At 45.6% G+C, this 20,182-nt stretch overlaps 3 protein-coding genes across 3 annotated transcripts; all 3 read right to left on the bottom strand.

Moving 5' to 3' along the window:
* HOO65_090127 (Vegetative incompatibility protein HET-E-1) lies at positions 1-3,965 on the bottom strand (the record flags this gene model as incomplete). Its single annotated transcript, XM_071004428.1, has 5 exons — positions 1-1,182; positions 1,241-3,302; positions 3,374-3,661; positions 3,719-3,857; positions 3,911-3,965. 5 exons carry the CDS (start codon positions 3,963-3,965, stop codon positions 1-3), a joined length of 3,726 nt encoding a protein of 1,241 aa, XP_070856013.1.
* Positions 3,966-6,585: 2,620 nt separating this feature from the next.
* HOO65_090126 (1-phosphatidylinositol phosphodiesterase) lies at positions 6,586-7,500 on the bottom strand (the record flags this gene model as incomplete). The annotated part of the gene is made up of 1 exon (XM_071001606.1): positions 6,586-7,500. The coding sequence occupies one exon, from the start codon at positions 7,498-7,500 to the stop codon at positions 6,586-6,588; it is 915 nt and encodes a 304-aa protein (XP_070856012.1).
* A 6,691-nt stretch (positions 7,501-14,191) lies between these two features.
* Positions 14,192-18,649, bottom strand: HOO65_090125 (Vegetative incompatibility protein HET-E-1; the record flags this gene model as incomplete). The annotated part of the gene is made up of 5 exons (XM_071004422.1): positions 14,192-15,874; positions 15,936-17,991; positions 18,054-18,335; positions 18,400-18,538; positions 18,592-18,649. The coding sequence occupies 5 exons, from the start codon at positions 18,647-18,649 to the stop codon at positions 14,192-14,194; spliced, it is 4,218 nt and encodes a 1,405-aa protein (XP_070856011.1).
* Positions 18,650-20,182: the final 1,533 nt, after the last annotated feature.

Genomic DNA, 20,182 nt, shown 5'->3' with positions numbered 1-20,182 from the left:
TTATCGAGTGACATGGAAGCAGGTCGATTGAGTGCCGGAGTTTTGATGCTGGTCGGTAGATCTGAGTCCTATGACTGTGACGTGGCCAGAGGAAAGGCTTAGCCCAATCTTGCCAGGTGTGAATGCTGATTTATTACTACGATATGATGGTGGCAGCCAAAGTACCCTTCTCTGATCCTCCGTGATCCAGACACCATCGATGGCGATAATATGGCTGTTGGATTTGAAAGGTAACAAGGACGTTTGGTCAGCCAATGATGATGAAGGTGGTTGTTGTCCGTCATTTGAAAAGATCGCTGATGTCACGGCTCCGTAATGGCCCTGAAGAGTCTGCAGACACGCACCAGAAGTCGCATCCCAGATCTTGACTGTGTTGTCCCAGGACCCTGATGCCAGTCGCTGTCCATCATTTGAGAAGACCAGTGATCTCACCCAATCGTGATGGCCCTCAAGAGTCTGCAGACACGCACCAGAAGTCGCATCCCAGATCTTGACTGTGTTGTCCCAGGACCCTGATGCCAGTCGCTGTCCATCATTTGAGAAGACCACTGATGTCACCCACTTGTGATGGCCCTCAAGAGTCTGCAGACACGCACCAGAAGTCGCATCCCAGATCTTGACTGTGTTGTCCCAGGACCCTGATGCCAGTCGCTGTCCATAATTTGAGAAGACCACTGATGTCACCCAATTGTGATGGCCCTCAAGAGTCTGCAGACACGCACCAGAAGTCGCATCCCAGATCTTGACTGTGGCGTCAGAAGACCCTGATGCCAGTCGCTGTCCATCATTTGAGAAGACCACTGATGCCACCCACTTGCGATGGCCCTCAAGAGTCTGCAGACACGCACCAGAAGTCGCATCCCAGATTTTGACAGTACAGTCACCTGAACTTGATGCCAGTCGCTGTCCATCATTTGAGAAGACCACTGATGTCACATCACCGCAATGGCCCTCAAGAGTCTGTAGGCAGACATCCCAGTTATCTTCAACCCGTGGCTTCGGCTCAATCCAGTCTGGCTCTTCATGATGGTATATTTGCCTTATCAAACTCTTTGTAGGGCTGAATATCAGAGCAGAGACATAAACCTGCAGCGGTGCAATCTCAATACCTCCCCCATGAAAGAGAAGAAACCGTTGAGCGTCTTTAGCAACTTCTTGTAGATCTTGCGACGCTTTCTCCTGCTACAAGTTGTTAACCACTTTTTCATCACAGCCTTTTCCTTCATTATAAAGTACTCACCAAAAAGGGCCTGAGCTTTTGCATTGCCCATCCAGCCCTAGAAATGCTGCGTAGAAGGCTAAGCGCTTCTAACCACTGAAGGTACTTGTCTTTGAAGAACGCCAGGATGCCGTTGTTTGTACTAGCTACATCACCGCCTGAATTTTCAAGATGGTCAGCCCAGAATGTGCAAGAATATCGAATGGCAGCTAGTGGGTCAGGCTTAGGAACTACAACTTCGTCGATGAGACATCCGGGGGCTTTCAAGCCGTATATGTCGTGCTGTAATTTCTCGTGCAGGGTGTCAAGTGATCGTAACAAGACCCTGTGATGTTGGTGTGGAATTCCAGAAGGCAGGATCTCGTCTAAAGCTTCGGACCGAAAATAGTCCTTCGCTGACTGATGCACAAAAGAAATAACATTGTTATGAAGAGTCAAGAAAGACCCGCATGAGGAGATGATTTCCTCTACTTCCACTGTTCCCTTGTCTTCAAGTCCTTCGACAAGGACACACAGCTCGTCCAAAGAGATAGGTCGGTACACAACCAAGGCATAAGCAACAATTTCTTTACAGAGCTGTGCATCCTTGGACTCAGATATGTTCACCAACATTCGCTTATATAGTTCGTCGAGCCCTGGTGGAAGTGACCTCAATATATCCAGGATTTGCCATTTTTTGGCTTTTGGATTAGAAAGCTCTTGCAAAACCAAGGCCACCCAGAGGAAAGTACTGCTCGAATTCTTCTTTAGATACTTCAACATGACTATCTTTGTATCGTCATCGTATTTCTTTCTCTTCACAAGCCGATCTACCCCCCATTTGATGTAAGAGTCAACTGCTGCAGAGACTGAATCCTGGTTGATTTCAAGGTGTATCGTAACCTTTTGGTCTGCATCACTCAGAACTTCTTCGATCTCTGGCCAATTGCGGCTTGACACAATCCATTTGGCAGGTGAAGGCTTGCTGATGAATTCAAGCAGCTTTTGTCGGTCTTTGCCACATTCATCTAGGGCATCGACGATCAGGATAGCATTTCTCAGGCTCGAATCATTCAGCATGTTGGTCAGTATGTCGCAGAGGTCATTCCAAAGACTGCCATTGCTGAAGAGCTTGTTCCCCGCTACGTCGTACTTCTTTCGCACATGCTTGGTGAGCTGTGGATTCTGGTTCGCAAGGTCATAAATCAAACCTCGTAGTACAGAGGCGGCTGTGTTGACTTGATCATTTGCAGCTTGGCAAAAAAAGTAGGAGAGAGGAGGAACTGGCCTCTGTAGCTCCAATTCGTTGATTATGCCACAGAGAAGCATTGTCTTGCCTTTACCGGGGTGCCCCTTGATCCAGAGGATTCGGGATTCTTCTTCTTGTAGGAACTGTTGAAAATCCTTGTGTTCGACAATCCATCGGTAGCAGTCTTTCATCAAACCGCCTTTTCTCTCTTCGATGTTCTTCTTGTCTGTGCGGGGATCAGTGACATAAAGGTCCCTCAGACATTCCTTGTCTTTTTCATCATGGCAGACGGTGGGGTAAGACACACTGCCTGTGGCAAGAGCCTTGACAAACCGCGTGATGGATTCACCATTACCATGGAGATAGTTGATCGTGTGTGCCGATATGGTACTCAACTCAAAGCAGCCTAGCGTCGCAGCGTCTCTAAGGCCAACATCAACATTGAATCTATGGTACATCCCGATCTTGTTGTATCTGGTCTTAATTCGCTGGTCCGTACTTCTGGAACTGACGGCCATTTTCGACAGGGCTTCAACAACAGAATGTTGCGAATCTTTAATCTCGATGGCATCGCCGAGGCCGGTTCCAATGCTCAGAATTATCATCTCCCTGCCCGGGAACAGCTTCTCAGCCTCTGAGACAAGCACCTCACATGGATTATTGTAGCCATAGCTGGCATCAATGAATTCAATGTTATCTCGGCCGAGTTTGATTGGATCGAAGAAGGTAAAGGCTGCAGATGTGGCCCTAGCCACCTCCCAAACCTTACATCCTGTCAGGTACCCAGGTGTTTGGTATGTTTTAAAGAGTGTGGGCTTTGCGTCAATATTAGCCTGGGTCATCGCTAGGACAGCGCTAGATAAGCATAATGAAACGTTAGATGTAAAGTCCTCTGTATCTTTAATATGTCTGTAGATGCAACGTACGTCTTGGTGGCATCTTGATCTCCAAACAACATATCACCATGTGGACACGCGTCGCTGTCAGCTGAAAAGCTATCGTTCCCTCTGCGGTGTACACATAGCTGGTCGGTACAGCTTTCCCGAATCATTCGTTTGATGGCTATTTCTAATTTCGTAGCTGAAAATGTACTTGAGGATGTTGCAGGGAATAGTGTTGATTCAGGTTTGAATGCTGTATTGGCCAGACGTTTATACGCTTCAATGCTTTGATTGGCGCTCATCTTCAGTCGGCCAAGCATAATCGCGATGATGCTAAAGGCTGTTAGTAAAACTTTTATAGCGCGCGAGTATATCTAGTCAAGCTCATACCCTCCAGTGCCTGTGCCACCAATAAGGTCAAACTTATCGCAGGGGTTTGGCACTTCAGATAGACTCTCGGATTCTCTGATATTCTCCATGATATTCTCTATAATTAGTAAACTAGATAGTCCACGGACGCCACCACCATCTGTGTATGTTAGTATGATCACGATAGAACAGGTTGAGACCGGAGTAGCATACCGAGACAGAGGATTGTCACTGGTGGCCTGGTGGCGGATGATGTAGATGGGTTCATGGCGGCTCAACGTGAACAATGAAATCAAACAACAATCGAGGTGAAGGAGGTGCACAACGTTGAGAATAGGCACGATTGATACGATTGGGATAGTCGTGTTGTCGCTTTTTTGTGAGTATCTGCGTTAAAGTCGTGTAAACGATAGGAAAAAGGCTGGCGAAGTAAAAGTTGATAAAGCACGATGTTGGGGAAATGATGCCCGAAACACAAAACGCTCAGTTTACTGGCCACTTTAGTACTTTACAAGGTGTCAACTTTTTTTTTTCGCGTATCTGGCGTTGATACCCAACAAAGTAGAGTAGGGTAATGCGCTGCACTTTTTTCTATATTTTCAAGATAAAAACCGCATTAAAAACACAACAAACTATTTCATGAATCATATTATTTTCTATAACTACTCTTCCCAGATGTCTAGATTACTACCTGACATGCTCTTCCACTCTGACCAAGGCTGTCCCAGACACCCCTAGTAGCGCCGACTTTTCTCGACCACCACCACGTCTCGACGATCCGGCCATGACCTACACATCAACATCCATTCGATCAATTAATCTCCGTCATTCCTCCGATGACATTACCTCATTCTTCCGTAGTCGAGTTCCTTTTGCCCTCCGACGCCGACTTGGCATCTCATTCGCCTGCTAAAGGTCTTTCACTTACCCTTCAGTAGGCAACCTCATACACAAACTTTTTTTCTTCATTAGAAGAGTACTGTATGGCTTCTGGAATTCTACGGGAGCTAATTTTGCGTCTTTAAACTCGTCTCTCAAGATATTCTAGCTGATATTGTGGCTTCGGCAAGGTCTTGAGGGTCTTTTGAGACCAAAGAGATCGACTGTTTCACCTCCTTCTTAGCAGATGTTGGAGTCCATAGCTACACATCGAGCTTCGAGACAGGACTTTCCGGGTCAAGAGGAATAGGCCTAGCCTCTCTGAACGCTAGCTTGGTATTCTTTTTCGCTACGGTGGCCTGCAATGCGGCATGAAAGGATGGCAAGAACTGAGTCTTCGGAACGTGGGTTATAGAGCGCCTAATGAGATGCTTTATTTCTTGGCCACAAGCGTTCTTAAGCTCGCTAAAGCAACCGTCATTAATAGGCTGGAGTTAACGAGTCGAATGAAGTGGCATACAAGGTCTGATAATATTTTTCCCCTCACAATATCTTTCGAGTTCCATGGAGCAGTAAGCTCTTCGCATTTAGCCGCCCAACAGTCACATTTACGAAAAGAAAGAAAACCCAAGTTTTAAGCTCCAGATGTTGCCTGCCAAAGTTGCAAGCCTAGCGCTTATTGACGGTTTACGCGTTGTGTTCAGAAAGCAGCTGGCTGGTTGTTTCTTCAATACTAGATTTCGCAGCGAAAGCCTTGCCAGTTCGGATCAAAATGGGCCAGGCAATGAATGACCTAGTGCCAGGTGACAGCCCAGGTCTAAGGCCTGGCGTCCTCTGAACAGACATCTAATCACACCAATATTGAATATTATATCCCTCTTCCAGGGATGTAGCTTTGATCTCAAGACTTGATAAGCCTTAGTTTCTTGTCAAAAACTTGGCTTGAAATGTTATATAGAGCTAGAACTGAAGGATATTCGTCCTGGTATTTGATTAAAACATGCCTGTGAGTATATATCGAATGAAATAGAAAGTTAGTCACTAGTGAGAAAAAGGGATTGCCTAGTACGATGTTTACGAACATCTACAATGGCTTTGTCTCATGAGCCCCATGTTTAGTGTCAGGGATTGATGATTCCTTTCCGCTCTCAGCCTTGTCTCAACATTTTGACAGAGACCTGAGACCTTCAGTTAGCTGTATTTTGGGGGTTCTCTACCATGAATTCCCTGTTGACCTTTTCTGATCTTCTGCTCTAGAAATATTGACTGAGCAGGCTAACATTTAGGTCATGTGGCCTTATGATTGCGTAATAACATGTCTGCGGCTGGATTGTGATGGTGATTTTGCATGAGAAGGATCTCCCAAGCCAACGATGTTGAGGATAATCTGCCCCTATTGAAGAGAATTTTAGATAGGCCATGCAGAAGCTGTAGTAATTTTGCATGAAGGACTTCAATTTAGCCTATCTACATACTTTCCAAGGACTGAATATAACCTGCGAGATAAGAGCCAGCCACATGGCAGTGCCACAATGTGGCTGAGACTTTATGTCGCTGCAGAAGTGGGGCGCCTGTACTACAGTACAAAGAGCCCTGGCGAGTAACCCGTAAGTTCTTTGATAGATAAGGATGGGAGTGAAATGAGGTGGATTACGATGCGAGTACGTAGGCAAGTTTTGCCGTTCACCTTAATGCTTTCACTATGCTAGGTTCATGCTAGCAAATATGCCCTTTTCCTCCTACATCTCATGGGAATCGCTTTCTGTTGTATGACTGGACGGTTTGGACTTTCTGAGCTGGCACATTCAAGTGATGCTCATATGGTGGCTAGTCAGTACAGATAGCGTATGATGAAGTGGCGTTATTCAGGGTCTTGAACGATATTGATTGATTATTAGATTGAGGGGGCTAAGCGTACGGCAATATAGAAGCTAGTAAAAAGTAGAAGCCGTGCTTCAATACTACGAAGGGACATGGAAATAATGCGGTTTGGTGGCGCACTGCTGATGCTAATCAGTAGATCGAAATCCTATGACTGTAATACGGCCAGAGAGAGAGCCTAGTGCAATCGTTTTAGGTGCAAATACTGATTTCCTAGGACGACGTGATGGTGGCAGCCAAAGCACCCTTTGTTGACTCTCCTCAATCCAGACACCATCCTTGCTAATGCTAAATATGCAAGATATGGAGGGAAAAAAAGACGTTCGGTTGGCCAATGATGTCGAAGATGGCTGTTGTTTCACCTGGACATCTTTAGCGGCTTCAAAGTTGAAGTAGTGGCTAGAGATAAGAGGGGAACTCCAAGGGAGGCCAAATTGGCCATAAGAGTCACTATTAAAGTCCTGCAATATCAAAATTTTGCCGCGAACCTCACCCAGGGTTGGGATGGTGATAATCCCATCAGGTCCTTTTGAGTAGACATGTTGAGCAGCACGATTGCCAATAGGAGTTCCAGGGCTTAAGTATCCAGTGAGAAGTTCAGTGAAGATCTGAGACTTATCAAGTGGGTTACCCATCTTTATGTGTAGGACAACAGTCTCATGAGGGTGTTGGTCAAGAAAGTCATAAATAGTGGTCAAGACATCGTCAAGCCTATACCCAGTGAAAGCTTTCCTATGAGTAACCAAGAGTATATCATTGCCATTCTGTAAGCTTATGTCAATGTATCTGATGCCACCAGTAAGTTGCATGGCCAAAGGTGTGCTTTGGGTCTGCAGATTCTCTTTTTCCAATTTGTCTGTCATGGAGCTCTGGGTGCCAGGGATCGACAGGCTTGAGAGAGGGGTATTATCTGCAATGTGGTACATCCAGTCAGCATATGGCCCATCACTGACATCAAATGACCAGAGGTCATAGGTGTCATGGTAGCTGCCAGCATGACTCAAAGCCAAAGATGGCAGAATCGCCAGGAGAGAGAAGCGCATGTTTATAATGGAGTGAAAGTGAGTGTTGATAATGGCAAGGCTATGCAATTGGTAGTGAATGAAAGAGGGCAAGAGAGGAGAGGAAAGAATCAGTAATGATAAGTTAATGAGGGAGAAAAGATCTGAGTTATGCTAAACAATGGGCATTCTATTGTATTAGTAGTTGGGGGAGGGGGGTGTGAACTACCTTTGTAAGCCTCAACTCTCTGAAGACCAAGATCCTGCAATGGCCTTCATGATGGCCCGGCAGTCCGATGGAGGAGCTCGAATTAGTACAATGATGCCCTCACTCCCCTGGGAGTGAATGGGAAAAAGCATCCGATGATCTGTGATTAATTTCTGAGAATAGACAGCGAAGCTGAGAACCAGTTCCCATCTCACTATTTTTACACTTAACAGACATTTCCAAGTCACTAGCAGCAAAGGTAGTAGAAAGCTAGGTTAAGTCATTTCCCAGTGACCACATTGATGAAGAAGAAAGTGAAATGAACTGAACTAAGTTGTTTGCACATTGGCTTGCCATTGCAAAGAGACAATAGATCGTCTACTATGAACCAATAAGCTTTCTGCATGTCAAAGTAGTCAGTAGACTTAATTAGCTTTTCTGATGTGTATTGAAGGAAAGTTTAATGTTGAGGAGAATCTCCCTTTAGTCGGACTAACACTGGGTAAACCCTTGTGGGTGTTACGCCTGCGTCTATGATACGGCAGTTGTAACCCTGCAGCTATTGACCACAGTAAACAAGCGCTATAATCACTCACGTTGATGCATATAGATACGTGAGTCTCGTATGAATAGCTATCCTAAAAATGCATGTCGATTCTTATAATTCTCAAAGCTTGATGAAGAAGGAAGCAAACTCTGTGACAGACTTCCGAAGCTGGCGCTTCGTAAGTCTATCTCAGAGCGGGGTCAGGGTCCGATTGTCATGTGACCCTGAACCCTAAAACCTACACTATCTTAATAGTGGCAAGCACTCAGCGCCCTCACAACTAGTGCTAATGCGACTTGTAGGCCTAGCAAAGGAATCCACGAATAGAGAGACAAGCAAAACGTGCTGACATTGCCTTTTTATGAAAATCAAATATACCGTGTAGCGGGGTCGCGAGGCTTCTATTAACCAAATAATACACAGCTTCCGTAGAGAAGCACGCAAAGGGAGAACAGGACGGTGTGTCGGGGTCGAGGACATGAAAATGGGCGTCCTGGAACAGCGCAAAAGCCATGCTCTTGACGTAGCGCTCTAATTGAATTTCAGCTGGATGTGTTATAACATAACATACATGTTGAACGTGCGTCACGGGCAAGTATGCGTTGCACTTTTCCCTCTCACATCTAACTTTTCATTGATTCTTCCGCCATTAAATATGCCAAAATAGTTTGGTATGTTTTTATCGCGATTTCTATCTTAAGATATAAGAAAAGTGCGACACATACTTGCCTGCGACGCATGTTTATCTTGTACGTTAACTATAACATCCAAATGTAGCTAGTAAAACGCATACCCTTCAGTGCCTGTACCACCTATAAAAATCAAAACTATCGCAGGGGCTTGGCACTTCACACAGGACTCCTCAATGTCCTCCATGATATTCTCGAGAATCAGCAGACTAGAAAGCCCATAGACACCACCACCATCTGTAACAATTAGTGGCATAGCGATCTAGCAACCCGTGATTAAGGCAGCATACCAAGAGAGAGGATTCTCATCGGCGGCCCAGCCTCGGATGGTGTAGACAAGCTCATGGAGGTTCAGCGTGAAAAGAAACCACGACAGCACGCACTAACAGCTGAGGCAAACAATACGCATGTAGCGAATTATAGGCACGACTAATTAGGGTTGGATAGTTGTGTTATTCCCTTCTTGGCGAGTACCTGTGTAACCGAACCCAGGCAGCGGATAGAAAGAGGGATGTAGCCAAGTAAGCGTCAATAATATATACTTTGAAGGGAATTATGCCCAAAGTTACAATTTGCACCCAGCTTCTTAGCTACTTGAACGCTATGCGGGGCGTCACAACTTCTACTCGATGATTAGCTAGATATTCAGTGTTGGTGCTCGATCTAGTAGGGTAGATGGTATTTGCCTCAAACGGTATAGTGTACTGAATTTCCAAAGTTCAGTTGCTTTGATGAGGTTGTTCAACACTCGGAATCAGTATCATGACTATGGGACGTATAATTTAGCGTGTCTCGCTTTCACTCTAGTCGGGTATTAAAGGTGCCGTACGTGATGCTGGGAGTTGCTACTGGATGGAGTAGCCAGCATTATCCTTGCATAATACTATCGTGTAACCAAGGGTCACCCCATATATTAGGCCGAGAGAAGACATAGAATCAAGAGCTACGAGCTTAAATGCTTAGAAGCGTCAGAGCTTAGCAACTGGCAAATTACATGCTTCTATCTTTCAGTTTCCCTGCTATGTAGCTATCAGCTTATCGACCCCTTGGTAGCCCTGGCTGTGTCAAGGCAATTTTTAGGAACGCCGGGCCTGCTTGTATAACATGGGAACTGGCTCAAAATTAGACTTGGAAATGGTAATAGCAAGCCATTCGATCATTCAGTGTACCTTATTTTAACGCAGTCGCCAATGCTGGTTAATACACTAACCTCGACAAAAGCTATACCAATTGCAGTGTCACTGGCACGCAAAGACTCTGTATTTTGTATGGGGAGGGTGAGTCTCTACCGTCTTGGTAATATAATATATCAAGCCAGACTATCCTGGAAGTAAAAAGCAGCCAACTCGACACAGATACCATATGCCCAATGGATAGACTTAGTAGCAATTGCGCTAGCAGAAAGACAAGCAAATAATGCCATCGTCGCCTCTCCAGGTTAGTAAAAAGCTCCAGCTTGTGTACCCACACGAATACTTCAAGACAAAGACCACGATATCTTTACACTATGGCCACGGTGGAGGGCTGCAGGGAGGCGTGTATTAGGGAACGGGGTAATATAGGACTGAGGTCGAAAACACCCAATTTTTGCTAGGCACATATTCTAGGCTGTGTCACTGCGACCAATTTTCGCAAGAGGGCTAATGATTTGTGTGTAATACAGAAACATAGGGACACTATTCAAGGCCGTGCAGCCCCGGATATGCTTTCGCTTGTCTTAAGGTCTTGTAGATAGAGAATACCACGAATCTTTAGTGTGCCACATACTAATTAATCCATCTAAAGATTTCTATGTTGGCAAAACATGGCCTGAAAGTAGCACACATTAGGGGTCTTTTCTAAATGTAGCCTAACTTCAATAACATGACTAAAGGCTATATGATGTCGGCAAGCCCGAATGTAAGGTTATGATAACATAAAAGATTCTGCTGCTGAAGCACTAAACTCACTGCTGAAGCACTAAACTCACTGCCTCGCTCGATCATCGGAAGACAGCATTTGTGATAGGGGAAGCTGATGAACGAATTCCAATGAAATACACCCAACAAGGTCGCTAATCAGTGTTGCTTTTCAAGCCTATCATCACCTTAAGCGCGTTTATATTGGTTCTTTTGCACATGTGCATCTCCACCTTGAGCCACAAACGTACATTTAGGCATTAGTTACAGAATTTGTGTCTAGTGGAAGCTGATGAGCATAGTGCACGCGTATTTGATGTCATATGATATGTTCTCGCTGATCTCGTCATGAGCAGCTCCAAGTATCAAAACTCGTGATTCTACGCTGCCGACCACATCCCCGTTTATCACCAGTCTGATCAGCCCGAGTAGGACACCAAAAGCATCTGACAGATGGGGGGAAGCTTAACATTCACTATCTGATACATGGAGACATTGGCATCACACACTAGAATTAACAAATATTGTGTATACTTCAAGCAGCCGGATGCCTGTAGATCATGATTGATGAATTCCAACCCAAAATCTGCCACCCCCTTGCCCACAAATGCATGGCTTTGAGGACGGCAAATGGTCTTGACAGCAGTGTTCAGTAAGCCAGACTCGTTACACTGGACCTCGCAGTCGCAGTTGCTGGTAATGTCGAGCTGAATCTTGGCATTTTCTCCAAGTTGATAAATCGTAATTTTACGCCTCCCACGTGCAAAGGCAGACTCCTGGCAGTAAACCATGAAGGCTATAGTTCCAACATGATTCTTCACGATAGCCTCCGTCGACAAGACCTAGCAAACAATTTAGGAAGGACGTCCATTTCAATATTGAAGGGCCTCTGCCGGCAGATATTCGCTCTGTGTTTGTCCCTTGGTATCAGATGGCCGACGGGTTAGCCATGGGTTTAATACTGATATGTATATAGATCAATGGACTGGAGTATATTAGCCATCTCGGACCTCAATATAACAGAATTCACCTTCAGCGTTTTTCTCCGACTAAGAACTACCTCCGTTGCCATTCTGCTTGTCAACACCAGAAGACAAGCCAGGCGATGTGTTTAGCCAGTATCTGTACATTTAGGGAGGCTTGTTCCAATATTTTCAATGTCGCGTAGCAAAAATGACGGCCTAAGTGAGGGCAGGCTCTCATGCGACAATTATGGCTCTTGTATTACATTAACCTTGAACCACTATGCCTAGGGTTATGTAGTGACCAACCCTAAGGAATTCATAATTCCCTTATCTACTGACCCATATCTAATGTCTCTAGCTAATGATTTCCGGCCGTTGCAAATCTTGGCTTGCCTTGTTGTGTTGGCATTCGCAACTCGCTTCATATTCTAGGGCTCTCCATAAATTCCTTATGTTGATCTTCAGTCATTGAAGATTTAAAGACTGGCACAAAAAAGATTTTGTATTTAAGTCCATGTATCTACGCTATTGTGGTGAAACTGCATGAGATGGCTTTTTCGAATTAAAGTTGCCATGGGGACCTAGGCTCTATTCAGTAGACTCTTGGATAGGTCTTCGATATATATGTGTGGTGTCATCTGGGCAAATACGCGTATAAATAACCCGTCATAATAATCTAGAGTGACTATCATGATAGGATCTCTAGTCTAGAAAAAACCGGATCATTGGTATTAACGTGCATGATAAGCGAGTGCCCCAAAATCATTGAATCTCAGCGCGATACCATCCCCAAACGAGGGGAACTATGCGACCTAGAGAAGTAGGTGGTTGTCTAGTTCATTCTAGACCTGTATTCGCGAGGGTTTCCTCCGCAGCTGCGCGGTGTCCAGCTGAGAGTTTGCCGACTGCCACGTCTCACCCATGGGCAAGCACATCTATATTACAGCATGCTTCGAATATATTGGGAAGAAATCTTGACGGAACATGGCTCATAGCAAAATACTTACGAGGGATCAACAGATGCAGTACCGAGTTTAACAAGGCGTGCCAAAAGAGAATAAGCGAGTCCCCGTTAGAATATGCCAACGCAGACAACTTAAACTGCAAACACGGCAGGTGGCTATTATCCTAGATAAGCATGCATGCTGCTCTGATGCTATGGGCCCACAGACTCTTGAAGCTTGCCAATTTCAAGGGAATTTTGTAAAGGGCCCATCCATATGAAGTAAATAGAGCTCAAATAACTATATGTGTACCCTTAGCATTGACTGCTGTGGGTGCTGCGCCTGCGTCTATGATACGGCAGTTGTAACCCTGCAACTATTGACCACAGTAAACAAGCGCTATAATCACTCACGTTGATGCATATAGATACGTCAGTCTCGTATGAATAGCTATCCTACAAGTGTATGTCGATTCTCTGATTTTAAAAGCTTGATGAAGAAGGAAGCATACTCTGTGACAGACTTCCGAAGCTGGCGCTTCGTAAGTCTATCTCAGAACGGGGTCAGTGTCAGATTGTCATGTGACCCCGGACCCTAAAGCCAGCCTAGTCAAGGGTTACATACAGCAAGGCGAATTCCAAAAGGCGGTTTGTCCATAGTATTGTGAAAGTTTTGCTGCGATTTGGAAGGACTAGTTACAAGTAAGCATGTAGCATAAACAGCTAACTCCAAGTGCTGCTCCGAGAAGAGGACCTGGGGCTAAAAGCATTAATAAGACGATTAATAGGTAAGAAAGCGAGGACCCTGACGATTGTGTGCAGCTGTGACTTGCTACTCTGAGATGTGATTTTGCAGGGAGTAGCTGAAAGATTATATAATTGCAATTACACGACAGCTTAGTAATATTCTAGAAAGCAAAAGGAGGTGATTGTATATCAATCTGAAATTGCCAGCAACATTGCCTGCCAGTTAGGTGAAGAAGGAAACCAAGGCGACTCAGCCTATCGACTGTAACTTGACGGAACTAGGCTCTCAACTGAGTGACATTGGATGATTCGAGATGAAGAAGCGAGGGCACCTGGGCTACCGCAGCAAGAACCCTGACAAGTATACATGAATTCTGTTGTGAATAGTAATAGGAGTGAAGTGAAATGTTGGTTACACCTAGTACATAGGCAGGTTTTCGCCCTTCACCTTGAGATATTCACTACTCTAAGTTTATGTTGGCAAAAGTCTTCGTTTCCTGCATCTAAGAGGGTTCGTTTGCTATTGATTTATGTTGTTGGACGGCTTAAACTTTTGTGAGAACGCACGTTGATCTGATGATCGTATGTTAGTTAGCCGGTATGGGTATTGTATGATGAAATGGGATTATAAGGATCTTGGATGGTGTTAATTGATTATTAGACCGAGGAGCCTGATGAATTATACTAGCCTATGACTATAGAAAAAACAATAAAATATAGAATCTGTGGTTCAATATTATTGAGTGACATGGAAACAGCTCGATTTAGTGCCAGAGTTTTGATGCTGGTCAGTAGATCTGAATCCTATGATTGTGACGCGGCCAGAGGAAAAGCTTAGCCCAATCTTGCCAGGTGTGAATGCTGGTCTATTACGACGATATGATGGTGGCAGCCAAAGTACTCTTCTCTGATCCTCGGTGATCCAGACACCATCAATGGCGACAATATGGCTGTTGGATTTGGAAGGTAACAAGGACGTTTGGTCAGCCAACGATGATGAAGATGATTGTTGTCTGTCATTTGAGAAGACCACTGATGTCACAGCTCCATAATGGTCTTCAAGAGTCTGCAGACACGCACCAGAAGTCGCATCCCAGATCTTGACTGTCTTGTCATCTGACCCTGATGCCACTCGCTGTCCATCATTTGAGAAGACCACTGATGTCACCCAACTTTGATGGCCCTCAAGAGTTTGTAGACACGCACCAGAAGTCGCATCCCAGATCTTGACTGTCTTGTCCCCGGACCCTGATGCCAGTCGCTGCCCATCATTTGAGAAGATCGCTGATGTCACCGGATGGTGATGGCCCTCAAGAGTCTGCAGACACGCACCAGAAGTCGCATCCCAGATCTTGACTGTCTTGTCAGAAGACCCTGATGCCAGTCGCTGTCCATCATTTGAGAAGACCACTGATGTCACCTCATCGTGATGGCCCTCAAGAGTCTGCAGACACGCACCAGAAGTCGCATCCCAGATCTTGACTGTCTCGTCCCAGGACCCTGATACCAGTCGCTGTCCATCATTTGAGAAGACCACTGATGTCACCCAACTGTAATGGCCCTCAAGAGTCTGCAGACACGCACCAGAAGTCGCATCCCATATCTTGACTGTCTCGTCCCCGGACCCTGATGCCAGTCGCTGTCCATCATTTGAGAAGATCGCTGATGTCACCCAATTGTGATGGCCCTCAAGAGTCTGCAGACACGCACCAGAAGTCGCATCCCAGATCTTGACTGTGGAGTCCCCGGACCCTGATGCGAGTCGCTGTCCATCATTTGAGAAGACCACTGATGTCACCCAACTTTCATGGCCCTCAAGAGTCTGCAGGCACGCACCAGAAGTCGCATCCCAGATCTTGACTGTCTTGTCCCCGGACCCTGATGCCAGTCGCTGTCCATCATTTGAGAAGACCACTGATGTCACAGCTCCATAATGGCCCTCAAGAGCCTGTAGACACGCACCAGAAGTCGCATCCCAGATCTTGACTGTCTTGTCCTTGGACCCTGATGCCAGTCGCTGCCCATCATTTGAGAAGACCACTGATGTCACCTCATCGTGATGGCCCTCAAGAGTCTGCAGACACGCACCAGAAGTCGCATCCCAGATCTTGACTGTCTTGTCATAAGACCCTGATGCCAGTCGCTGCCCATCATTTGAGAAGACCACTGATGTCACCTCATTGTGATGGCCCTCAAGAGTCTGTAAGCACACATCCCAGTTTTCTTCAACCCGTGGCTTCGGCTCAATCCAGTCTGGTTCTTCATGACTGTACATTTGCCTTATCGCGCTCTTTGTAGGGCTGAATATGAGAGCGGAGACATAAACCTGCAGCGGTGCAATCTCAATACCTCCCCCATAAAAGAGAAGGAACCGTTGAGCGTCCTTAGCAATTTCTTGTAGATCTTGCGACCCTTTTTCCTGCTATAGTTTGTTAACCACTGTTTCATCACAGCCTTTTCCTTCATTATAAAGTACTCACCAAAAAGGGCCTTAGCTTTTCCATTGCCCATCCAGCGCTGGAAATACTGCGTAGAAGGCTAAGCGCTTCTAACCACTGAAGGTACTTGTCTTTGAAGAGCACCAGGATGCCGTCGTTTGTACTAGCTACATCACCTGCTGAATCTTCAAGATGGTCAGCCCAGAATGTGCAAGGATATCGAATGGCAGCTAGTGGGTCGGGCTCAGGAACTAAAACTTCGTGGATGAGACATCCGGGAGCCTTCAAGCCGTAAATGTCGCGCTTTAGCCGTTGATGAAGAATCTCAAGTGATCGTAACAACACCTTCTGGTGTTGGTATGGCATTCCAGAAGGTACAATCTCATTCAACGCCTTTTCTGACAAGTAGTCCTTTGCTGACTGGTGCACAAAAGAAATGACATTTTCATGAACAGTCAAGAAAGACCCGCATAAGGCGATAACTTCTGTTACATTTTCTTCCTGCATCTGCTCCAATTCATGAACTAGGGCATGCAGCTCTTTCAAAGTGATAGGTCGGTATACAACAAGAGCCGTTGCAATGATGTCCTTGCAGAGTTGTGCGTCGTCTGATTGAGAGATCTGCTGTAGCATCCTTGCGTATAGAGGATTGAGCCCAGGTGGAAACGACTTCAGTTTAGTTGGCGTATGCCACGTTCGTGCATTTGCATTAGAAAGCTCTTGACAAACCAAGGCTACCCAAAGAAAGGTACCATCAGCATTCGACCGCAGATGTTCCAAGACTTCTATCTTCATCTTGTCATCATATCTCTTTTTCCGTGCAAGCTTGTCCACCTTCGCCTGGATGTAAAGGTCGACTGCATCAGAGACTGAGCTCTGGTTTACTTCAAGATGTATCTTGACCTTCTGTTCGGCATCATCCAAGATCTCCTCGATATCCGGCCAATTGCGGCTTGACACAATCCACTTAGCCCGTGAACTCTGTGCGATGAATTCAAGCAATTCTTTACGGCCTGTATTACACTCATCCAGGGCATCGACAACTAAGATGGCATCGCTCAGACTCGGGTCATTTAGCATAGTGGTCAATATCTCGCAGAGGTCATGCCAAGCATTCTCATGTACGAAAATATCTTTCCTGTAGTCGTACTTGCTTCGCACATACTTTGTGAGGTGCGGATTATAGTATGCCAGATAGTAAATAAGACCTCGTAGCACAGAGGTGGCCGTGTTCGCTTGATTACCCGCAGCTTGGCAAAAGAAGTAGGACAGAGACACTGACTTGTCTGAATCCAACTGATCAATAATGCCACAAAGGAGCATCGTCTTTCCCTTGCCAGGGTCCCCCTTGATCCAAAGGATTCGGGATTCACTTTCGTTCAGGAACCGCTGGAAATCTTTGTGTTTGACAATCCATTGGTAGCAGTCTTTCAGCAAACCGCCTTTTTTGTTTTCGATGCTCTTCTTGTCCGTGCGAGGATCGGTCACACAAAGGTCGATAAGACATTGCTTGTCTTTTTCATCGTGGTAGATTGTAGGTTGAGAAACGCCGCGCCCAGTAAATGCCGTGACAAACTGCATGACAACGTCATTATTCTCATTGAGGTAGTTCATCGTGTGTGCCGAGATATTGCTAAGCTCGTGCCAGTCTGAAATCGAAGTATCCTTGAGCCCATTTTGGACATTGAATCTATGGTACACCTTAGTGCGTCCGTATGTCTCCCGCAGTCGTAAGTCGGTTTGTTTAGAGCTGGCGGCCATTGTCGACAGTGCTTCAAGAACAGAACTTTTCGAATCCTTGATCTCAACAACATCACCTAGTCCCGCCCCAATGCTGAGAATTATCATCTCCTCATCCGGGAATTGCTTCTTAGCCTCTCGAATAAGGACTTCGCATGGGTTATTGTAGCCGTAGCTAGCATCAATAAATTCAATATCATCACGCCCAAGTTTGATAGAGTCGAAGAAGGTGACAGCCGCAGACGTAGCTCTAGCCACATTCCAAACTTTGCATCCCATGAAGCGTTCAGATGTGTCATATGTCGTTAATAACGTAGGTAGCGTATCAAGATTGGCTTTGGTCATTGCTAGGACGGCTCTGGATGAACGGGGTCAAACGTTAGATAATAAGCCTCCTGGTAGTATTCGTGTACAACTTACGTCTTGGTGCAATGTTCATCTAGGAACAACATATCTTCATGCTGGCATGTCTCGGCGTCAGTTGCTGACCCGCCACTCTTCCGCTGCAGCAGACATTGCGGGTCGCCACAGTTAGTGCGGACCATTTGTTTAATGGCAATCTCTAACTTCATGGCCGAAAAGGCGCTTGGAGATGTTGTAGGCGTTGACTCTGCGACGAATGCCGTACTGGCAAGGCGTTTATACGCTTCAATGGATTGGTTGACGCCCATTCTCAGTCGGCCAAGCATTATGGCAATGATCCTAAACAATGTCAGCAAAGCTTTTATAGAATGTGAATCGAGCCAGCGCAAGTCATAAGTCATACCCTCCAGTCCCTGTGCCACCAATAAAGCCGAACTTGTCGCAAGGCTTCGGCACTTCGGATAGATGTTCTGATTCTTTGATCTTTTCCATAATCTTTTCTAGTATTAGCAGACTAGATAGCCCACGAACACCCCCGCCATCTGTAAGAGTTAGTGACATGACAACACAGTAGGTTGAGATTAGAATACCATACCGAGGCAGAGGATCCTCACAGGCGATTCGGTGGCGGCTAGTGGCTTAGATGAGCTCATGACGGTTCAGATTGGACGATAAAGCCAAAAAAAAAGAAGGGCAAGCCGGAAATCGAGATCAAGAAGACGTGCAAATTCAAAGATATGCAGGACGAATCAATGTGGGATAGTGGTGCTGTTCGCTTTTTGGTGTTTATTCGGGTAACTCAAGTGAAATAAACAACCGAAAGAAAGATTGAGTCAGGCTGGAGGAAAAAAACATCTTTGAGTGGAATGATGTCCAAGGGGACAATTTACGCCCAGTTCATTGGCCACCCAAACGCTATTCATAGCGTCACAGTTTTTGGATCATGATTCGCTAGATGTCCGCATCAATCCCCAGCCAAGTAGGGTGGTATTTATTTACTCCAAGCCACGTAGTGTACTGTGGCGTTGCAAAGTAACTTTTTGATAGAGTGCTCAACATTTAGAACTAGCATCGCTGCTATGTCAATACATACGATGATCTAGGTCCTGTTTTAGTAATTGGTGCAGCGGGGGCTGTTTTCATGCCAGATACTTACGAATGTAGCAGTTAATATGATCTTGTCCTCACAGTATCATGTAATCGGTGTTCGTGCTATATACCTGAACCCTCCACTTAGCCTGAAGTAAGGCTAGAATGATGTGTCGCGGGCCTGTATCGATAGACAGTTTGAACTTGTCTGAATTATGTTCCTGTGTCGGAACAATCTACTGAATTCGGTTCAATCACTTTTGAAGTCACTCGTGATCCTGTACAACCGCACGAGGAACCGTGCTGGTATACTGATGTGAAGCTTGTCTCTCTATTCTTTGTCTAAAGTGTCAAGTTCTTCCATCATGCACGCTTAAGCTGGAGTATTCAGGTTCGAGTTTACCCGGTGTTAATCCGACAAAAGGCAGATTCCCTCAATACCCATCCTCCATGTAGTTCATCCAACATTTCATCCAACATTTCATCCAACATTTCATCCAACACCTGTATATTTATGTCTCCAATCCCAATGCCCAGTTACACAGATATCAGTCCATCATCCCTTCGATAGCACCAGTCACAACCAGGCAGACTCAGGACAATCTTCGGGAATACCGTTAGCAAGTACTTGGAAGAGCCCTAAGGCTTGGGAACAGCTCGCAATAGACATGATAATAGCAGTACTAATTCATCATAGACACAGCAAGCTCAGCCTTGAGAGGATAGTCATGGCTACTGAACACTGGAATACCACACTAACCCCGCATCCCCTCTATATTCAGACTTGTGCTTTGCAAATCAGCCGGGCCTCAAAATCCCACAAGGCTCAATGACTAGAGTTGCTTCTGCAGTCATCATTGTCCAAAACACTCAACAAGCCACCTCTCCTGTTCTCCTGCTTTGGCGCCAGAAGCAGAATCAACGACAGATTAGTGCGCGGAAACCTGGGATCGCTACCTCCCTAGCAATATACATTGTATCCAGACCAAGCCAGGCCGCTTTGGCGATGCCAACCACTGAACCCCCACAAACGACAAAAATGTAGCCTGTAGACAGAGCAAAGAATCTATTGGTAGAGACAGAAGCAAAGAGGGGCT

Source organism: Ceratocystis lukuohia (genome assembly GCF_044167205.1).
Source record: "Ceratocystis lukuohia strain C4212 chromosome Unknown Supercontig9_pilon, whole genome shotgun sequence".
In the NCBI taxonomy this organism is placed as follows: Eukaryota; Fungi; Ascomycota; class Sordariomycetes; order Microascales; family Ceratocystidaceae; genus Ceratocystis; species Ceratocystis lukuohia.
This window is presented reverse-complemented; position numbering and strand designations above follow the sequence as displayed.